The following is a 19,036-nucleotide window of genomic DNA, read 5'->3' on the forward strand; positions in this document are numbered from 1 at the left end:
AAATATAATAAAAATAAAAATAATTAATAAAAACTATTCTAAACAGGCCATTTACGACCAATGATTCGTCGAGGGCCTCCCAGGTATATTGTACGAGCAATTCTTCGTAATTTGGCTCATCGTCGAGCTCCAACGACCCAATCGGCAGTTTTATGGTATATTTGAAAAATAAAATTTTATAAATTTTGAGTGATTAGTTTTTATATTAAAATAATTAAAAATCTTAAAATAAAAAAATTCATTATTAATTTGGTGTTATACCTTTCTATTTAATTATTTAAAATTAATTAATTAATTAATTACAAATATAATTAGTTCTATACGGAATTAGAATCAAAATTTTAAAACTTTAAAAATTTTTTAAATTACTCCTTATAATGTGCTGTCGTTTGATGTAAACAGTCTTAAAGTATTATGGAAAATATGAGCTGCAATAAAATAGCGCCACCTATCTGAATAAAAATTTTTTCACAGATGCATTTGGAATTTTACTCCATCGGGATTCTGGGTTAATGAGATTATATCCAATCAAAAATCTTGGCTATCGGAATCTTGGTAATTAAAAATCTTGGCTATCGGAATCTGGGCTATAGGAATTCAAGTCATCGGAACCTATGTTATCGGTTATTTAAGTCATCACTTTCATGGCTATAGAGGTCTACCCCGTAAATAGTTGAAGTTTTGTATACTAACATTTTGCTAACTACTCTATTCTCTAAAAATTTTAAATAATTGAATTCAACTAACTTCACTCTATTTACAACAGCTATGTTCATATCGTTTCATATCGTAACTGTTCGAACGCCAGCGCTATTCTGGTAGCTATTGGAAGCTTTATTGTTAGTATACAGCGGGACAATTTTTTAACTTTTCCCCCATATGAGACGGTTCTCCTTACCTCTACGACCCTCCATGTGATAGAGTTATTGAACAAACAAAACTAACCGATAATGGCGGTAAGTCTTCTATTATATTTATATTATTAATAGTAATATGTTACTTATTTTACGTCACATCTAATATCCTTTAAAAAAATTTATCAATTAATAACGCTATGTTATAATGCCAATTTAGACTAGCGTAATTATGAGAAATAACACATAGATGTTCGTTGAGAATAAATGTTAGTTTACACCTTAAACAGATTTATATAAATATTTGATTTATCGGTACATTTTTATTCAGACATCGTAACAGGCAATTTAAAATTACTCAAAATAGTACAAATTCATCTATTGATTTTTGATTCATAAATCGACAGATCAAGATATCTTGCTTTTTTTATTTGCATCCATTTTTTTTATTTTGTTACCGAAAGTTTCAATTTGTAACAATCTTTGTAGAAAAATTTTTGTCCTTTTTGATTCATTTCACTTGGTTTTCCGTAATAGAAAAAATGGAATTTCTTTTCTACTTTAACCAACAAGAAATTAAGTTTTCGATGTAGAAATGGTAAAAAATTTCATTTAACTAGCAAATACCTTACACTCATTTTCTCTTACTTGAATATATTTCAATATTTAGATTTTCATATTAAATGCAATATAAATTGTACATTTATTTTGATAATGTAGTATTAATTAAATAAATTTCTTAAAATGGTGAATTGAGTTTCTTTTTTTTTTTTTTGTACAGGCCGTAGCAGCAGCAAAAGCTCTCGAAGTACGAGAAATAACAAGGATTGAGCGAATTGGGGCTCACTCTCACATCCGAGGTTTAGGATTAGATGACAGCCTTGAAGCACGACATGTAAGTTTGAATACAACGTTGAAACCAGTTCAAAATTAAAAAAAAAAATAGTTATCATTATTTATGATAATTTAATCAATATTTTCCTGATAATAGGTTTCTCAGGGTATGGTAGGTCAAGTCACGGCTCGACGAGCTACCGGTGTGATTCTGGAAATGATTAAAGAAGGAAAAATAGCAGGCCGTGCTGTTTTGCTCGCTGGACAACCAGGTACTGGTAAAACAGCTATCGCTATGGGTCTTGCTCAAGCTTTAGGTCAAGATACGCCCTTTACATCGATGGCTGGATCAGAAATTTATTCATTGGAGATGAGTAAAACTGAGGCATTAACTCAGGCCATTCGAAAATCGATTGGAGTGCGAATAAAAGAAGAAACGGAAATAATAGAGGGTGAAGTCGTTGAAATCCAAATTGATAGGCCAGCTACTGGAGTTGGAGCTAAAGTTGGAAAACTAACTCTCAAAACAACTGAAATGGAAACGATTTATGATTTAGGTAACAAAATGATTGATAGTTTGATGAAGGAAAAAGTACAAGCAGGAGATGTTATAACTATTGATAAGGCAACTGGAAAAATTAACAGACTCGGACGTTCATTTACACGTGCACGAGATTACGATGCAACTGGATCACAAACAAGATTCGTTCAATGTCCAGAAGGAGAATTACAAAAGCGTAAAGAAGTTGTCCATACTGTTTCATTACATGAAGTTGATGTCATTAACAGTAGAACTCACGGATTCTTGGCGCTGTTTTCTGGAGATACAGGTGAAATAAAGTCAGAAGTAAGAGAGCAAATTAATGCTAAAGTTGTGGAATGGAGAGAAGAAGGTAAAGCTGAAATAGTACCCGGAGTTTTATTTATTGACGAAGTTCACATGCTTGATATCGAATGTTTTTCATTTCTTAATCGTGCTCTGGAAAATGAAATGGCACCTATTGTAATTATGGCAACTAACAGAGGGATAACGCGAATTCGAGGAACCAACTATAAAAGCCCTCATGGTATTCCGATTGATCTTTTAGATCGTATGATTATTGTTCCAACTAGTCCTTACCAAGAAAAAGATCTCAAAGAAATTTTGAAAATTCGATGTGAAGAAGAAGATTGTGAAATGGCTGATGATGCTCTTACCGTTCTGACGAGAATTGCTTTAGAAACATCGTTGAGATACGCTATTCAGCTTATTACTACTGCATCGTTGGTTAGCCGTAAAAGAAAAAGCACAGAAGTAAGTTTGTCAAGCTCTATTGATTATTGTTAATTTTACGCAAACACTTATTAAATCTGTTCACAGGTGAGCATTGAAGATGTAAAACGAGTTTATTCTTTATTCTTGGATGAAAATAGATCAACGCAATTTTTAAAAGAGTATCAAGATGACTTTCTATTTAATGAATCTCGTAAGTATTGATTATTTTATTGTATATATTCGATATTTTTTATCATATCAATTAGCTGCATGTACTCTTATATATAATTTTATGAAAATAAAGTTAGCCGACATTTCAAAATTTTTAGAAATTTTTTTTTGAGAAAATTTCACTTTAACGATTAAAAAAAAATTTCACATATAAAAAACTTGAAAAACTGTAAGTGCAATTTTTTATAAATATCTTTTTAATTGTAAGTTAATTAATAAAAAAAATCAAAAAATTTGTAGACGTCTGCTAACTTCAGTGCCATAAAATTTTATAGATAAATAATCCCAAAAACATCACTTAACAAAACACTAATAGGTTTTTTTTTTTTTTTAGAATTTAAATATTCTGTTTCTAATTAAAGTTCTCTTTTTATTTTTCTTTCTAGAGTGATGAATAATGTAAAATTACAAAACAAATATTCAAGTATATTTCAAGTTATGACCTTGAATTATATCTCAAAATATCTTTCAAATAGAGAAAACGATTTGAAATCAATTGAAATGATCGTTTCTCAGAGTTTCAAATAAACGTAATTTTTTATTACCACAAAATTTATCAAAAAATCATTTCTTATTGTTATTAAATTTTTTACTTTGTAAATGGAAACTTATATAAAATTTATTATTTCGATATAAATAATCTGGACTCGTTAATATATTATTTTAGCTGCCGAACAATCTATGGAGATCGCATAGGAAAGATGAAAACAGCGTAAGAAAAAACATTGCTTCACTTCAATATTTTTATTTTCAATATCTGTTAATTTTTTATTTTCCAAAATAAGTTGCTTATTACCAAGTTGATTTTTTAAGTATTTGTATTTTGATAAAAATAATAAACAATTTGAAGAAATTTTTTTTTGTTTCATTTTATTAACGGTTCGATAAATAATGTAACAGTTAATTTCAATTAAAATAAGTAAATAGTTTTCCTTCAATCTTTTAGTTCCAATTATTAAAAAAAATAATAATATAAATAAATATTCAAATACTTTTCCACTAAGTACAAATAAATTTAAATCTTGTGAATTCTTTTTTTTGCTGAAAAAAAATTTCATACGGTTATTATTAGGTAGAATTTTCTAATGAAAATTATTTTCAATGAATGTTACCTGTGATTAACTTGACACGTCCTTCAGAGTTATGTACATCATGATGCTGTTTATCATTTAATGTGAAGTCATACTTATATTTATCCTTATATACTGGTAAAGGAATCACTGTAGATGATACAGGAACCATAACTAAGTTGTAAAAGATCACATTATTTTACTTAAAGTAATGAGTAACTTTATTTTTAATAATATTTTAGGCGATTATTCAAAATAGTGCAAAAAAATATTGTGTTGGCCAAGATCGTGGTTAACTATAATCAAAACTCTCGCGCCAATATTATTATCGTACCGTTATTTGTACTTCATTTTAATTTTAATCTTGTAAATTAATTTTTTTATTACAAGTAATAGATTAATTTTTGATTTAGATATTTCTTAATTATTCATTATGATCAACGCAACTTATGTTAAATTCTTTCAACATCCGGTTAATTATAATTTGATGGGTCCAGAACATCAGTTATACAATTCGACTTAAAAAATATTTAAATTTAAAACATATTCACCATTATAATGATGGTATTTTTTAATCTTAATAATAACAATAATAAATTTCTAAATGTGTTTACTTACTGCGTTCAAATATATTATCCTGATTTCGTTTATAAATCATTGGTTTCGCTAGAGATTCCGAAATTACGAATAATAGAAAACAAAGAGAACAAATTATTTTGAACATTTTCAAATTATATGTTGAATTAACTTTAAATATTTGAAAAATAAAAATTTCAAAACCACTTGAATAATCTTAACAACTCTTGTGAAGCATACGTCTTTTTAAATACTACAAGTATAAAATACATTGCCTACTTATACAGCAAGAATAGAGAAAACTTTACTCACACGCGTTCAGGGAAAGTTTAAAGTTATTTCGCAAAATCTTTTACGCTCATTTGACATTAAGAGAAAGTAAAAAAAAAATTATGAATAGAATTAAGAGTAAGAATCACAAATTACTATAGTAATAATCTGTGTAATATTTACAAATTTACTGCACTTATTTATTCGTTAGCACAAGCAGATTTGATAAAACTAGACTAAAAAGTGAAAGGATTTTAACTTCATTAATAACAACTCAATGTTTAGTTGAGTATAAGTAGAAATATTTAATGTGATTCTATTATTGGAGTTAAGAAAAATTTTCAATGAGATGAATATTTTTTTTTTTTATTAATTTTCATAAAAAATTTATTTTTATTTCAATTGTATATTTTTAAAATAAATTTTATAAAGTCTAATTATTGCATTAGTCTTAGGATAAGACTTATATGGAAGTTCCAAAACTAATTCCAAAACTTTTATAGAATTTTACAAACATATACCCTAATAAATCAAGTAAAGTTAGTGCACACACTTTGTAGTATTGCTAATGTGTTATTTTAAACAAATTTTATTAAGATTGATTAAGAACTAAAACTGCTAATAAAATGAAAAATCATTTTTTTTATATATTCCATTATTAAAAAAAACTTCTTTTTTTATAAAATATTAAAATTATATAAATACTAGCTGTTGCCCGCCCGCTTACGCCGTTACGTGATTATTCTAGCTAATATTCATTGTAACTTTCAATGTGCAATTACTATAACATTTCCGTGGCTTTCTTCCAAAAATGAATATTTATTAACATGGAGTAAAAAATTTGAAATAAGCATTGAAAGTTTCAGTTAAAGTAATGGCAGGTCTCATAAGTGAAGTTGAAATTGGCCTAGCTTAAAGTTGGCTATTATCTATGATTCTATCAAATTTTATACCTGTCGGAATTGTATTTGAAGAATATCAATTTTTCGACAATTATTACTCCCGCACTCCTATGTTAGGAAAAAATTTCGTAAGATCCTATTGGTAATGATTTCTACATTATAAATGAAAGGTTTCAACAAAACTTTGAGTCTATAGAAACTACTGTTTAAAAATGAAAGATTTTCATTGTTAACGCCCCCGCAAATCTCTTTGGGGAGGAATTGCTTAAAATCTGTTCTTAGCTGACCTCTAAATCTAGATCTAGACCTCTAGAAAAAGGTAATATTATTACAAAATTTCAAGTCTCTATGTTTTGAAAATCGGTTTCAAACAAATTAAATTGCAATTGAAAAAAAGATTTTTTTAATTTCATACGAAGCGCTATCTGAAATAAGAAACAATTATTCCATCATTTTTATGCTGTATTTTATCATGATTGGAATATATATATATATATATATATATATATATATATATATATATATATATATATATATATATTACACACGATCGAGAACTCATACCTTTTTTGCTGAGTCAATCAGCCATGAAGCCGTTTGTATGACGTAATCTGATCATACCGTGACAAATTATAGATACATTCATTGCAAACATTATATATTCTTTGTAATCTTTGTTTTAGGTACCCAGAGATGTGTGACAACATTGAAATAGTTAAATACTATTCATAAATACTCAGTAAATATTTGTTTATTAATGATGATATAAACTCAGTATATCATTTATTAATGATGATATAAAATTGTTCACTCGAAGGCTGAAAATATAAAAAACATTTTGATCAAAAATTTTTTTGATAAATATTAAGAGATTAACTTTTTATTATACAAATTGCCTTATCGACTACTTCTGAATCGGTGTCTGTTAGATAATTCGTTTGAAAGTTATTAACAATGAGTTTCTTTTAATAATTGATTCAAGCATTCTATGGATATATGAAAAAAAAAAAAAAAAAAAAAAACAAATATATGTCTAACAATATAATTTGCTAATAAAGATTTCAGGAAGTTTTTCAAGCTTGCTTAAAAAAGATAAGTCTTTTAGTGCATTTCAGAACTAACAAGTAACTTTGAAGATTTTTTTGATCTCGATTTGATCGTGACACATAAATCTGATTCATTATTTCTATAAATAGGTGGACGTTTGGTAAAATATTTTACAATTATGTTGTGCAGTATAATTTTTAATCAACAAAGAAATAAATAATAAAAATTGATTCAAAAAACGTAAACTAAAGTAAGTTCTTCAAAACTCTTTATTCAAAAATGTATACTTATATATTTAATGAGTTGACTTTTGCTTATAAATTTATCTAGTGAAAGTTGTTGAATGAAAATGACATACTACGATTGTTTCAGAAGTTGCATCAAAAAACTAAAAGCAAACAAAAATAAGTATCACGTGAAAAGTTACATGAAGTTCACATTCATAAGATTTTTAGAAAAAAAAGTAATTGAATTCCCTTAGTTTTATGTCCCACGCACTCCAAATAAGTCACAAAAATTTTTATATTTTCAACAAAATTTTTTTCGATTCTAAAAGTTATATCAATCAATTATTTACTTTTTTTTATTTCATATTTGTTTCTAAAAAAATTTGGAAAATAGTTGATTTTGCAGGCCATCCGTGGAACTTCCCGCTATGTACGAGTTCAAAACGCTCAAAAAATTATCTATCCCGGTTTTGATCTCAAAGAGCTCAAAAACACTATTTTTATACTTTTTCAAGCTTTTTGAGCTCGAATCTAGTCAAAAACATACTTTTTCAAAAATTTTGAATTGCGATATCTTCCGATTGAATTAATCGTTTTTTATGGAGCTTGCTGAATTCGACGCAGTTTTTCAAGCTCAAAAAGATTATTTACTACTTACCAAAGATAATTTTAAAATTATGTTGAAAAAAAACCATTTTTAAAACCATAATTAAAAAAATTAAATATCTCACGAACGAATCGGCCGACTTTGACGAGTTCGGCGGCGTTCGACGCAGTTTTTTGAGCATTTAGATTAACACAAATTGATCAGACCGGAAATTCCGGTGTAATTCGAAAAAATCACTTTTTTTCGTCAACGATAACTCACGAACGAATTAACTGAATTTGACCAGGCTGGCGGTGATCGATGTGGTTTTTTAAGGTTACAAGATTAGTTTTTGGAATCGATAGGTCAAGCCGTTTACAAGTTATTCCAAAAAAATTACATTTGAAAAAAGTTTGTTTCGTAGTTTTTTTTGAGATTTCTCAAAATCTACCGGTTCGAATTAGCCCAAATTTTATTCAAAATCTAAGTTTGGTCAAGCTCTTTCGAATGGCACTAACCGCGATGAAATTGGTCAAGCCGTTCAAAAGTTATGAGAGGTTTACATACATCCACCCACATACACACACACGTTCACTTGCGCACGCATACATACAAATGTACGGACATGATCGCGGAAACATTCGGGGAAGCTTCCTAGGACCTCAAAACGTCAACATCCATTGAAAACTCGATTTTCGAAAAACGAGGTGAAACCAATAACTTTCCAACTATAGAAAATTTTCAATTTTCTTAGTGGGAAGTTAAAAAAAATACACACAATCATAATTACTTCTTAAGATTTCAAAACGGAAGATCTGATGAGAACTTCATTTTCGTAAGTCATAGTGAAATCTATAACTGTCCAATGTTAACGTAGACTCGGTATAACTTCTTACAGTGAAATTAATTTTTGTGGAATTTAAAAAATTTGATTGTACCTTCTTATCGATTAACACCTAACTGATGTAATAATCAACATGATTATATTTAAAAAAAATGATTAAGTTGGTATAAAAATCATTATTATATTTAGAAGGCAATAAATGAAAATTGTATAAACTTTACACGTCGCTATTGCATAGGATTATTTATTTTATTTACTATTTGTGATAAATATTTATTTAGTTACAAAATTATTGTTACAAAGCGCTTGGTTTTTTCATCAATTAAAGGATCAATCTATCTATCCCTTCTGAAATAATTTAGCTAATCGACCTAAGGATTTTTTTTCTTCATCTGTACGGATAACACTTAATGAATCACATTATGTATATATAACATTATTAATAATTTAATTTATGGATTCATGCTTCCTTACGTACAATATTTTTTATTCTAAAAATAATTGATTTTTTAGATTCAGCTTCATTTCCACTTGTATACCTAATGTCGCTAATTATTGAATAAAGGGACGGGGACGGTGTTTGTTTAGACGACACCGTCTCTTGAAAAAATTTTTTATATTTATAGGTTAATTATTTCAATCATATACATAATAAAAATTGTTTGCTTTTATTACAACAGATTTAAAGTAAATTTTTGAAGTATTTTTTTTTATCATACTTGCTCAGAAAGTTCAATTTTCACATATTGAGCGGTACCATCCAAGTCACTGATTTTTAAAGATCTTGTACATTTAAATGAATAAATTTATTCTTTCACCATAGGCCGCGAAACACCAGTTAAAATTAGTTTTTTTTTTTAATATATACACAGAAAAAAGAAAAATTACATTATATAATGTAACATGGCGCTCCGTGATGAAAACTGGAAAAATTGCAGTTTCAGATTTTAATTATTACAGATTTAGTAAGAATTACTCTGTAAAATGTAAATATTACATTGAAAACTTTGAAAATTAACATTCAAAGTTTGAATTTAGAAAAATGTTATTTCAAACTGTAATTTTTGCAGTTTTGAATACGACGGGACGCTTATTACTATTTACAATGTAATTTTTCTAGTTTTCTTTTTTCCGTGTATGTATTTATTCTTTTTTATTTAAGTAGACCAAAGTGAGACGGTGAAGGATGAAAATTTTCAGATTTATCGACCGAAGATTTTCACTACTTTTGATTTAGTCATTTGCAGTTCATTATAATATAATATAAATATAATTTTATTTGATGTAATTCTTGTTCAATAACTGTTGTTTGAAAAACAATTTGATTTTCCTGTCAATAAATTGAATTTTCGGAGCAATTGTGACAAAAAATATTATATGTAACTAGGCTGAAAAGTAAAAATTTAGATATTCAATCATGATTTTATGACACGATGACAATTTTCAATATTTATTTTATAATAACTCATGCAGTTTAACAAAATTGCCTTCGGATCCAGCCAATCCTATAAATCCTAACTTATCCTAATACTCTTCTTAAATTTGTAAAACAAAAATGTAAGCTTTTACTAAATCTCTAAGATTGTAAGTATATCGTGACTCAACAGCCGAGTTACATAAAAATCTATTTAGTTATTGTTAATAAAATGGATAAAATAACATTTGGTAGAAGTCACTTGCAACCGCAGTCGTTATTGTCAGTTGTCATGGACGTGTCACCAAATTCATAAATTTAATTCGTGACGTGTCATTTAATTACAAAATAATATTTTTCATTCCAATAATAAATTGGCATATGTTCAAAATAGTACTGCTATAAATAGAATATATTGAGTTTTATTTTATTTTTCGAACTTTTTCGTTTAATTTTTATACTTTTCACAAAATTAAAAAAAAATTCGTTGATAAATTTTTTCAATGAAACATTGACGATTTAGTCTATAATAGTAACAATAGTAATAAAAATAAAATAATAATAATAATGATAACCAATAAATTATTTTAACGATCATTATTTCGACAATTAAACATTAATAATTGAGGCTTGCAATTAAATAATATCTCAAGCAAAATAAAGTAATACCTCAAGAAAAAATCATTGATGCCTATAAAAATTAATCTAGATCTAATAAGCCATTTTTTAGATTTTCATTAATCTTAAAAATGCTAAATTATACAAATCTACGCATGTTTAAGTACGTAGATATAAAAAAATTTTTGTCAGGATCACATGGTTAAAAGTAACTGTACGATTTCAAAAAATCGAGATAAAAAAGAAAATTATCATTATCTTTTAGTCTATTTCTTCATTCGTTTGAAAGCTAAAACTAGGTGTTGTTTTTATTGCACTGAAATCGACTAGCATGAAATATCGCTTAAATATATTAATTTATCTTGCAGTTGTCACAAACTGAAATATTAAGCTTCTTCAATTATTTACGTTCACAATAACAATAAATATCAGTATTCTGAACTATTATATGTAACGGAAAGTAAATAAAATAATAAACTTACATTATTTTAAATTTCAATTTTAATAATTATTTGTTTAATTAATTAATGCGAATGAACAAATTACTAGATTTCATATGAAATCCTGACTTCAAAATCAAAATTTTTATAACGAAGTGCTTTTTTACAATAAGTAGATTTAAATTAATTTATTACATCTATTTTATATGCTACGGTTGTTTTCGGTTATTAAAAATTTTCAGTTTAGTTTTTTATAATAGTATATCAAAATGTAAACCTCATGTATTAATCAAAAGCAAAACAAACATTGAAAACAAAGTGAGGTAGATAATAAATAAGTAATAATTTATTGATAATTAATTATGTATGTGGGTCATTCAATGTCGAATCGACCGATGGCTGAACTCGAATCCTTTTGAATTAAATAAAATTTATCTATTTGTCGGAAGTTTGTTTTTTCAGTTATATAAAAATAAAATTATGTAAATTTAGTATTGATTTTTTAATGGTTAATTTTAGCAATGAAGTAAATTAGGTTTTTAAATAAACTTGAATTTTGAGGAATAAAATTTTTGAAAACAAAAATTTATTTGAATTTAAAAATTCTGTAACCAGTTTTTTTTTGTTAAACAATTTTTTATAGCCCCCAACATTTTCTCAGTAACAAACTAAGAAATTCGTACATTATTATGATAGTTGTCAAAATAAAAAAATTAATTTGGACGTTTTTGAAATTTTTGATTTTGCATAACTTAAGAAAAAATGTCTTAATAAAAAGGGAACGAGTTCAATTATTGGTTAATTCAATATGAATATACTCATTTTTAAATATTTATATACATGCAATTTATTTCTTACAATTATCCAATGGAATTACTATTGCCGTAAATTTTGAGTTAAAATATAAATATTGATAAAAAGTTAATATTTTTATGTATTTCCTTATTCAATAATTCAATTTCAGATCGTAAATAGTAGTAGATAAGTAGTCGATTATATGCCTGAACTTCACTTTACATTATTTCGCAAAATGAATTAATACATTTTCAGACATCATCAACTTCTTGGTTAGTTTAGCCCACCACGGAGGCTAGATATAAGGAGGACGATCGTAATGTATTACAAGCGTCCGAAAATTGGAGGACAGATCTTTCACCACTAGAATGCGCAAGTGTCTCTAATGTCAGGTTTTTAAATAAATGACGCGGAATGCAATGTACAATCACATTTATCAAAAGAAAACATTAAAATTTCATTTTTAGTTGCGAATTGGGATAATAATAATAGTAATAGTAATAATAATAATAATAATAATAATAATAATAATAATAATAATAATAATAATAATAATAATAATAATAAAAGTATTCAAATAGTTTAGGTAATTTTATTCTTAATTAATAAGCGTATATATGTTGAAAGTAGAATATTACTGAAGAGTTTAATAAGTTAAGCTAGTTTAGAAATTTTACGATGTTTCTTGGCCATCATCTTTCGTTCGTTAAGAGTTCGGTTGATAAGATTAGCTAAAAAATTACCTCTCATAATTACAAAATTATTCAATATTTTAGCCGTAAGCTCCTTTTTGTGTTCATCACATCCTAGGATGGGGAGGCATTTAGCTTTTGCTATTTTCTCTAGCACTTGGTGCATAGTATTTATTTTAACAGTTTTAGTACCAACTACGGTTAAAACTATTTGTTCCAATTTTTAATTAGTCTGAATAAATTTTCACTGGGAAAAATTAATCCACCATTGCTCATTAATTATATGACCCGATCACGTTCAGAGGAATTCGCAGAGCGTAATGTTTCAATACATTCACAGCAAGAAGTCATTCGCTGAAATTTCTCGCAACATATCCAGCAATATAAGCAACTATACCATCACTGGTGGAAACAACATCATAATCATGATGGTAATGCTGGTCATCACGAAAACTATTACTTCCTTCCCAATCATTTTCACTTTGTAAAAGTTTTCATTTGAATCAATATTAATTTTATTTTGATTATGATGATTAATGTTGTTTTTCAGTAGAAGAATCGTCAACCTCAGTTAAATTTTCGAACGGATAATGATTATCGTGATACAAATCATCATCGTCCTCTATATCATCCTCACTATCTTCGTCTAATAAACTTTCGAATGGTTTTCTAATAAATGACGGTATAGTATCATCATTATCGTCATCACTATCTTCGTCTAACAAGCTTTCAAAGGGTTTTTAGCCACAGAGGTATTTGGATGAGAAAATGTATTATTATTATCATCACTAGACGAATAATTATTACTAGAAATACCATTTTCAACAATAGCGTCAATTTCATTCAGCCAATTTTTTTTTAATGCATTAGCTGTAGCCAGAGAATCTTTGGACTGCATTAAAGATTGTAGTAATTCACCAGCTGTGACATTGGACCCTTTCGGCGGCGTGACTAATGAATATGAACACAATAATCGAAAAACTTGCCCGAAAAGGATTGTATCCGGATGATCGTTGCAACGACAAACACTCCGCATTATACCGAAGAACTTCTATAAATTAAATAAGATTCAAATATTAAAAAAAAAAGAATATTTACTATAACAATTTTTAATTATTCATTTGATAAAAATCCAACGATTAATACATACTTCTAATTGATCTTGATTAAGCCGCGATGTCATCAAGTACTCAAAATTACATTCTTTTTGCAAAAATTCACTTAGCTCTAAAGTAGCCTGTAACGTAATTTTTAATCCAGTAAAAGTACTAGGAGTAATTGCGAAAAAAATTTATCATCAACTTCATTTTCATTTTTTGATTTTTGTTTTTGCCTTTCTTCTTCTTTTTATAAAGTTCTCTTTCTTCATTAGCTTTGGCTTCCCAAATCTTCAGATAATCAATAAAATCACTTATTACCTAGCAAAAATAAATAGCATTACTTATTTATCCTCTATCTTATGGTAGTAGAAATTACTCTAGAAAAATGCATGTTTCAGAAAATAGGATACATAGTCCAAGAGAATATCAGCTATGATAAAGATTAGGAACTTCCGCAACTAATAAACTCAAATTCATTGAATTTGACTATCATTTGAAGTTTCGTTTAATAAGTTTCATATTGAAAATGTAAGTAAACTTGCGAGACTGGATTATGTGCAAACATTAGTAGGAATAATGTCATGATAAGATTGGAGTGTCTTAAATTATTTTTATAGTTATATACTTACATATATATACTTTATAAATATTTTCCAATATTGGTTATAATATGTGATCATGTACACATGGTATAATGATGGTTTTATGTTGACAATGGTTCTCCGTTTAGAACTATAATTTTCGCTTTATTATTGCGAAAAAATTGTATGAAGCTATCAAAAGACCTAATGTATATATTAAAAATTACCTTTTTCGGGGACAATTATCATTTAAACGTAAAGCATTCAAAGGAGTACGTGAACTCATGGCTTCAATTAAATCATTTACTCTTTTAATAAAAACCACTGTTGGATCGCAATCACTGAGCTCAGGAGTAGCGTTCTTATAAGTCGCCATTGCAACTTGTATATTTTTCGAAAAAGCTAAAAACAAAAGTTTTAATTTTTCTCATTAAAATTAGATAAGCAGTTGTTATGATTGAAAATTTATAAAAATTAATTTTTATCAAAATAAGAATAAATACATCTTATTATTTATTTTAACTGAATCAGCTATTTATAATATGAATTGTTAGAAATTAAAGATAAATATTAGGCCAGTTACCTCGATGTTAATGATAATCTTAAATTCATTTTAACTTACTCTCGCAGCTTTATAATTATAATTACCTGATAAGCCAACGGGACATTCATCTTTTGATATCCTTCTGGATTTAAATGCTGGGGAGTTAGTTGATAAGCTATTTTTAGATTGGCTTTCAGATAAATTTCATGCAATAATAAAGCTTCCTAATGACTTTTTCTTACAAAACCATCTGAGTCTAAAAATAAATAACATTTTCATAAATAATTAAATACAATCATTGAAAAATTTGATAGTTGTAAAATTAAATAGGTCACTTATGAATATATTCATTCCAATGCTAACTAAATTGAAAATTCAATCGTGAATAACAGTACACTAGTGTTAAAAATCATATTATAAGAGAAGCTTACCCAAAAAAACAATCGTTTCATAATTTTGTTCCTGAAACATTTTATTAAGTGTGGAAAATCCGAAATAAACCAAAGTCTGCGGTCAAAATTGCATGGATGATCACAGCTACATTGTCCATCTTTGACACCGAAAAGTGTCCATGCTCCTCTGTTCCATTGAGCTGCATCAGAAGTAACGACATCAACATAAAACCCAGCATTCTCCAGTAATACGATGCATTCAATGAGTAATTTGTGAAGAATGGCACTCGTGACAGAATTTCTGCTCAGGAAGCTACCAACTACTTGCACCCAGTTACCCTGAAAAGGTTGGTACATGAAGACTAAGGCATGATCAGCCCGACTGTTGATTAAATTTTCCGGAGTATGTGCCCCCAAGTCTACAAAACCATCAAGCTGCATAGTTCTCCGATTTAGCTTCACGGCTTCACTTAAAGCTACTTCATCTATTAAAAGGGTACCTAGGAGAAAAAATAAAAAATTGTTAGAATGAAATAAATGTGAATCAGATGTAGTCTAACAATAATAGCCAGCTACTGTTAAAAGTTAATGAAGCTTTTAAAGAGTTATTTAAAAATATCAAATACGAATTACTTTTTCAGCTAAAAACTTATGCGCTCGGATTTGTTAATATAATCATACTCGATAGCTAAGTAGAGTTGTTAGATATAGTTAAAATGGTTGCGTTTTTAAGATTTGCATTTTTAAGATTTGCAGTTAGTAGTAAAGTGTGACAGGAATGGTGCATGGATACCCCGTTTTCATGTGGTTCCATACGTGAACTTTTAATACGAAGAGTGTCGAATATGGCTTTAGGGAAACCAAAAGCGCTATCCAACTTCTGGATATATTTGTTAAGGGTGTCTTTGCAGGGAAGAGGGAGGATTTGACGTTCTCTGAGTCGTTCATATACCGCAGCATTTTTATACCAAGTAGCAAACATTCATAAACCCACTCAACCGTATATCTTCGTTGTTTGGCATTTTTAGCTTTTACTGCATTAAAACAAGCACGAATTGCTAGTTGTTGCACGGGAGGCAAAATAGAAATTTCCGCTCTTAGAGCTTCATCTTTAATTGCCATACAATTAAGTCGTTGCGTTTCTATAATTTTGATGAGTGATTCATTCTGTAAAGGGTTAAATAGTTAAATAGGCATTTACAGGTGATTTAATTTAAGTTCTCAGATTGTAGTTGATTAAATTTGTATTCACAAACTAAACCGTATTGACGAAATGATAATGTAATGTAACGAGCATTGTATCAAACTTTTAAGTTTATTGAAAAAAAAATAAAAGAATATTGATCTTAAACACTCACAACCTGTAAATAATCAAGTATACATGAAGAAACGATAAATAAGTAAATACCTACTTTACGTTTGAGGCGCTGAATTTGTTTAGTTTTCAGGCTCTCCTGGTACTTCAAGTCAGTGTACGAACTTTTAATGTCGGGTTTGACTTTGTACGATCGATTTTGCAATTTCCGTCTCAATTGCCGACAAGCAAAGCATCGAAAAAGATTCATTTGTTTCTTATATTGTTCGTCAGGCAATGACACACCAGAACACGCCGATGAACATCTATTATTAATGAGAAATGATACTAGTAAAGTTCATTTAACAAGTAATAAAAAACCTTAGAATTATCATTTTTAGGCAATTGTAGAGTATACTAATGTGCTCCGTACTTAAGATACACAATAATTATTAAGTTTGGTAATCGATTTTTTAAACATGGAAAATCGATAGCAAATTTTTTAAATTTATTAATAACAAAAAATTAATGTCCGTAGCCAAAAAATGGAAAAGTAATCCAGTCCCTTCACATAACTCACAGTTTTCCAATTCCTTCAAAAACTCCCAAAAATCAGATATTTGGGAAAAATTGGTATTGAATTCTACCGACTCTTGCGTTTTCAAGTTAAGTAACTAATCAAAAGTATAATGTTAACATTACCACAAAAAAAAAAACTGACGTTCGAACATTAGATTCTTATGAATTTTCAAAATTCTTGAAAGCTATTCTATCAAAATCTTCAAAAATACGCGAAAAAATCGAGAAAATAACTTTGAGAACTGATATATTTCTGTGTAATGTTCGCTTCGAAGAAATTTGAACATTCGTTAGCAACCAACGTTCGGAACTTTATGTTTATACTGTGAAAAAATAAATTACAAGATCTAAAAATTCTTACTGATATATTGAAGTCTCTTCACTTATTTTTATACGAAATTTTAAATTCATGGATACTTTATCTAAATGACATAAAACTATATTTTTGGATTAACTAAATCTGTTGTCCAACTCCAATTTTGTGGCAAAGCATTGAATTTCAACACGTTGATAATTGTTAATAAAGAACATTTCTCAAGACGTAATTCAGGAGTAGATAACTCACGTGGCTTGAAATGATTAAATAAACAAAAATTAATGATTATTTTTTTGTAATAATAGTTCTAAATTTATAGGAGACGATATAAGAGACATGTCTAAAGACTTAACTTTTTTAACATATTCATAATTCAGATTGTTTGACTTATTGAAATATCTTATAACATGATTCTTTAATTATTTCATTTACTTTTGTTTTAAAGAATTGAATAGAGAAAAGAACGTGAATATGAAAAAAAAATAATTAATAATTTCTTTTCGAAAGACTATTTGTTTTATAACAATATTTTTCAAATTTAACTCTCATACACTGCTATAATAAATTCGAGTAAACTTGATAATTTTTATAGTGAATGTTTCTTATTATTTATAATAGTATATTACACACCTACGGAAGAAAAGTAAGAAATGTCTCAGATCACATGTAATTGTCGGCCGAGGCGAAGCCGAGGTTGACAAATATGTGATCTGAGGCTTTATTACTTCCCGTAGAGTGTATACTATTTTGCTCCACGAAGGCAGGGAGCTTCACTTTCTCAATATCTCAAGTACTTAAATAAATATTCTAACAAACAAGAGTAATTAGGCCTCCTAATTGTTTGTGCTTTTATCTTAAGTTGCAGAGTAATAATTCGAAATTTTAATTTTTCTTACCTGCATTTCGTTCTCACAATTATCATTTTCTTCAAAATTTTCAAATACGTCAATGCGTTTTGGTGACTCACAATTAATTATGTTTATGAGATCATTACTAATTATTGGTTCTTGGTTTTGTGGTGAGTTAGTTTTATGGTCATTTGTAATTAATAAATGGCATTGCATATACTGAGCTTCGTTATTTTCATTGTTGCAAGCTTTGTTTACACGGTTCGGATTCAACGTCGGAATAGCATCAGGCTTTAGCGAGTATCTTTTTCGAGGTAATTCTTCATAAATTCCAGTAGTCAATAATATTTTATCAGTTTTAATAATATCTTGATCATTAAAATGTAATTCACAGACATAATCTTTTTTGGGGTGAGATCTTGCTTTAATCCACAGTACCACAATTTTAACAAGTCTGGACACTTGAATAAACAAACAAAAAATTGACATGAAGTTATATTTGGAAATAATTTTGATAAGTTACTTTGAGTAAAACGTTAGCTCCAAAAAAATGGTAACGATGCAATTTTTTAAAACTAATTCTAAGAAGAAAAAAATTACGTTATACCTTTTTACAATTTCTTTTTAATTTGATCAAAAATGATACTAAAATCTACTGATATAAAAATTTTGGGACTCTTGTAACATAAATTATTTAAAAAAATATTTTGAAAAAGAGCACTTATAA

General features: G+C 27.7%; 4 protein-coding genes across 6 annotated transcripts; 1 reads left to right on the forward strand and 3 right to left on the reverse strand.

Moving 5' to 3' along the window:
• Positions 1-798: 798 nt before the first annotated feature.
• On the forward strand, positions 799-4,027 carry Rept (RuvB-like helicase 2 rept). 2 transcript variants are annotated; one of them, XM_074254398.1, is made up of 5 exons: positions 799-956; positions 1,636-1,749; positions 1,846-2,982; positions 3,049-3,154; positions 3,842-4,027. In XM_074254398.1, the coding sequence occupies exons 1-5, from the start codon at positions 951-953 to the stop codon at positions 3,868-3,870; spliced, it is 1,392 nt and encodes a 463-aa protein (XP_074110499.1). In that variant the 5' UTR covers positions 799-950; the 3' UTR covers positions 3,871-4,027. The 2 variants fall into 2 exon arrangements, with proteins under 2 accessions (XP_074110499.1, XP_074110500.1); XM_074254399.1 differs by lacking the exon at positions 3,842-4,027 and adding an exon at positions 3,561-3,835.
• A 19-nt stretch (positions 4,028-4,046) lies between these two features.
• On the reverse strand, positions 4,047-5,303 carry LOC141534821 (uncharacterized). Its single transcript, XM_074254400.1, has 3 exons — positions 4,863-5,303; positions 4,287-4,418; positions 4,047-4,215 (listed from the first exon to the last, which is right to left on the reverse strand). Exons 1-3 carry the CDS (start codon positions 4,966-4,968, stop codon positions 4,190-4,192), a joined length of 264 nt encoding a protein of 87 aa, XP_074110501.1. The 5' UTR covers positions 4,969-5,303; the 3' UTR covers positions 4,047-4,189.
• Positions 5,304-13,187: 7,884 nt separating this feature from the next.
• LOC141535006 (uncharacterized) lies at positions 13,188-13,912 on the reverse strand. Its single transcript, XM_074254720.1, has 2 exons — positions 13,806-13,912; positions 13,188-13,706 (listed from the first exon to the last, which is right to left on the reverse strand). The coding sequence occupies exons 1-2, from the start codon at positions 13,836-13,838 to the stop codon at positions 13,374-13,376; spliced, it is 366 nt and encodes a 121-aa protein (XP_074110821.1). The 5' UTR covers positions 13,839-13,912; the 3' UTR covers positions 13,188-13,373.
• Positions 13,913-15,204: 1,292 nt separating this feature from the next.
• LOC141534940 (uncharacterized) lies at positions 15,205-18,755 on the reverse strand. 2 transcript variants are annotated; one of them, XM_074254589.1, is made up of 4 exons: positions 18,358-18,735; positions 16,681-16,892; positions 15,312-15,772; positions 15,205-15,242 (listed from the first exon to the last, which is right to left on the reverse strand). In XM_074254589.1, exons 1-4 carry the CDS (start codon positions 18,381-18,383, stop codon positions 15,228-15,230), a joined length of 714 nt encoding a protein of 237 aa, XP_074110690.1. In that variant the 5' UTR covers positions 18,384-18,735; the 3' UTR covers positions 15,205-15,227. The 2 variants fall into 2 exon arrangements, with proteins under 2 accessions (XP_074110690.1, XP_074110691.1); XM_074254590.1 differs by lacking the exon at positions 15,205-15,242 and adding an exon at positions 16,272-16,439 and having other exon boundaries at positions 15,634-15,772; positions 16,685-16,892; positions 18,358-18,755.
• Between the last annotated feature and the right edge of the window lie 281 nt (positions 18,756-19,036).

The sequence above is a fragment of the Cotesia typhae genome, unplaced genomic scaffold (genome assembly GCF_013202065.1).
Source record: "Cotesia typhae breed Kobodo isofemale line unplaced genomic scaffold, CoteBio_Ctyphae scaffold_13, whole genome shotgun sequence".
NCBI classification, from domain to species: domain Eukaryota; kingdom Metazoa; phylum Arthropoda; class Insecta; order Hymenoptera; family Braconidae; genus Cotesia; species Cotesia typhae.

Coding starts and splice junctions, on each gene's coding strand:
- Rept (XM_074254398.1), top strand. Junction 1,750..1,845: donor ACAGCCTTGAAGCACGACAT/GTAAGTTTGAAT, acceptor TCCTGATAATAG/GTTTCTCAGGGTATGGTAGG. Junction 3,155..3,841: donor CTTTCTATTTAATGAATCTC/GTAAGTATTGAT, acceptor ATATTATTTTAG/CTGCCGAACAATCTATGGAG.
- LOC141534821 (XM_074254400.1), bottom strand. CDS start 4,968: ATGTTCAAAATAATTTGTTCTCTTTGTTTTCTATTATTCGTAATTTCG. Junction 4,419..4,862: donor GGATAATATATTTGAACGCA/GTAAGTAAACAC, acceptor TTTACAACTTAG/TTATGGTTCCTGTATCATCT. Junction 4,216..4,286: donor ACGTGTCAAGTTAATCACAG/GTAACATTCATT, acceptor ATTTTTTTTCAG/CAAAAAAAAGAATTCACAAG.
- LOC141535006 (XM_074254720.1), bottom strand. CDS start 13,838: ATGACATCGCGGCTTAATCAAGATCAATTAGAA. Junction 13,707..13,805: donor TTAATCAAGATCAATTAGAA/GTATGTATTAAT, acceptor TTTAATTTATAG/AAGTTCTTCGGTATAATGCG.
- LOC141534940 (XM_074254589.1), bottom strand. CDS start 18,383: ATGATAATTGTGAGAACGAAATGCAG. Junction 16,893..18,357: donor ATTGTGAGAACGAAATGCAG/GTAAGAAAAATT, acceptor CATTAATAATAG/ATGTTCATCGGCGTGTTCTG. Junction 15,773..16,680: donor GCGCCTCAAACGTAAAGTAG/GTATTTACTTAT, acceptor TTTTTCTCCTAG/GTACCCTTTTAATAGATGAA.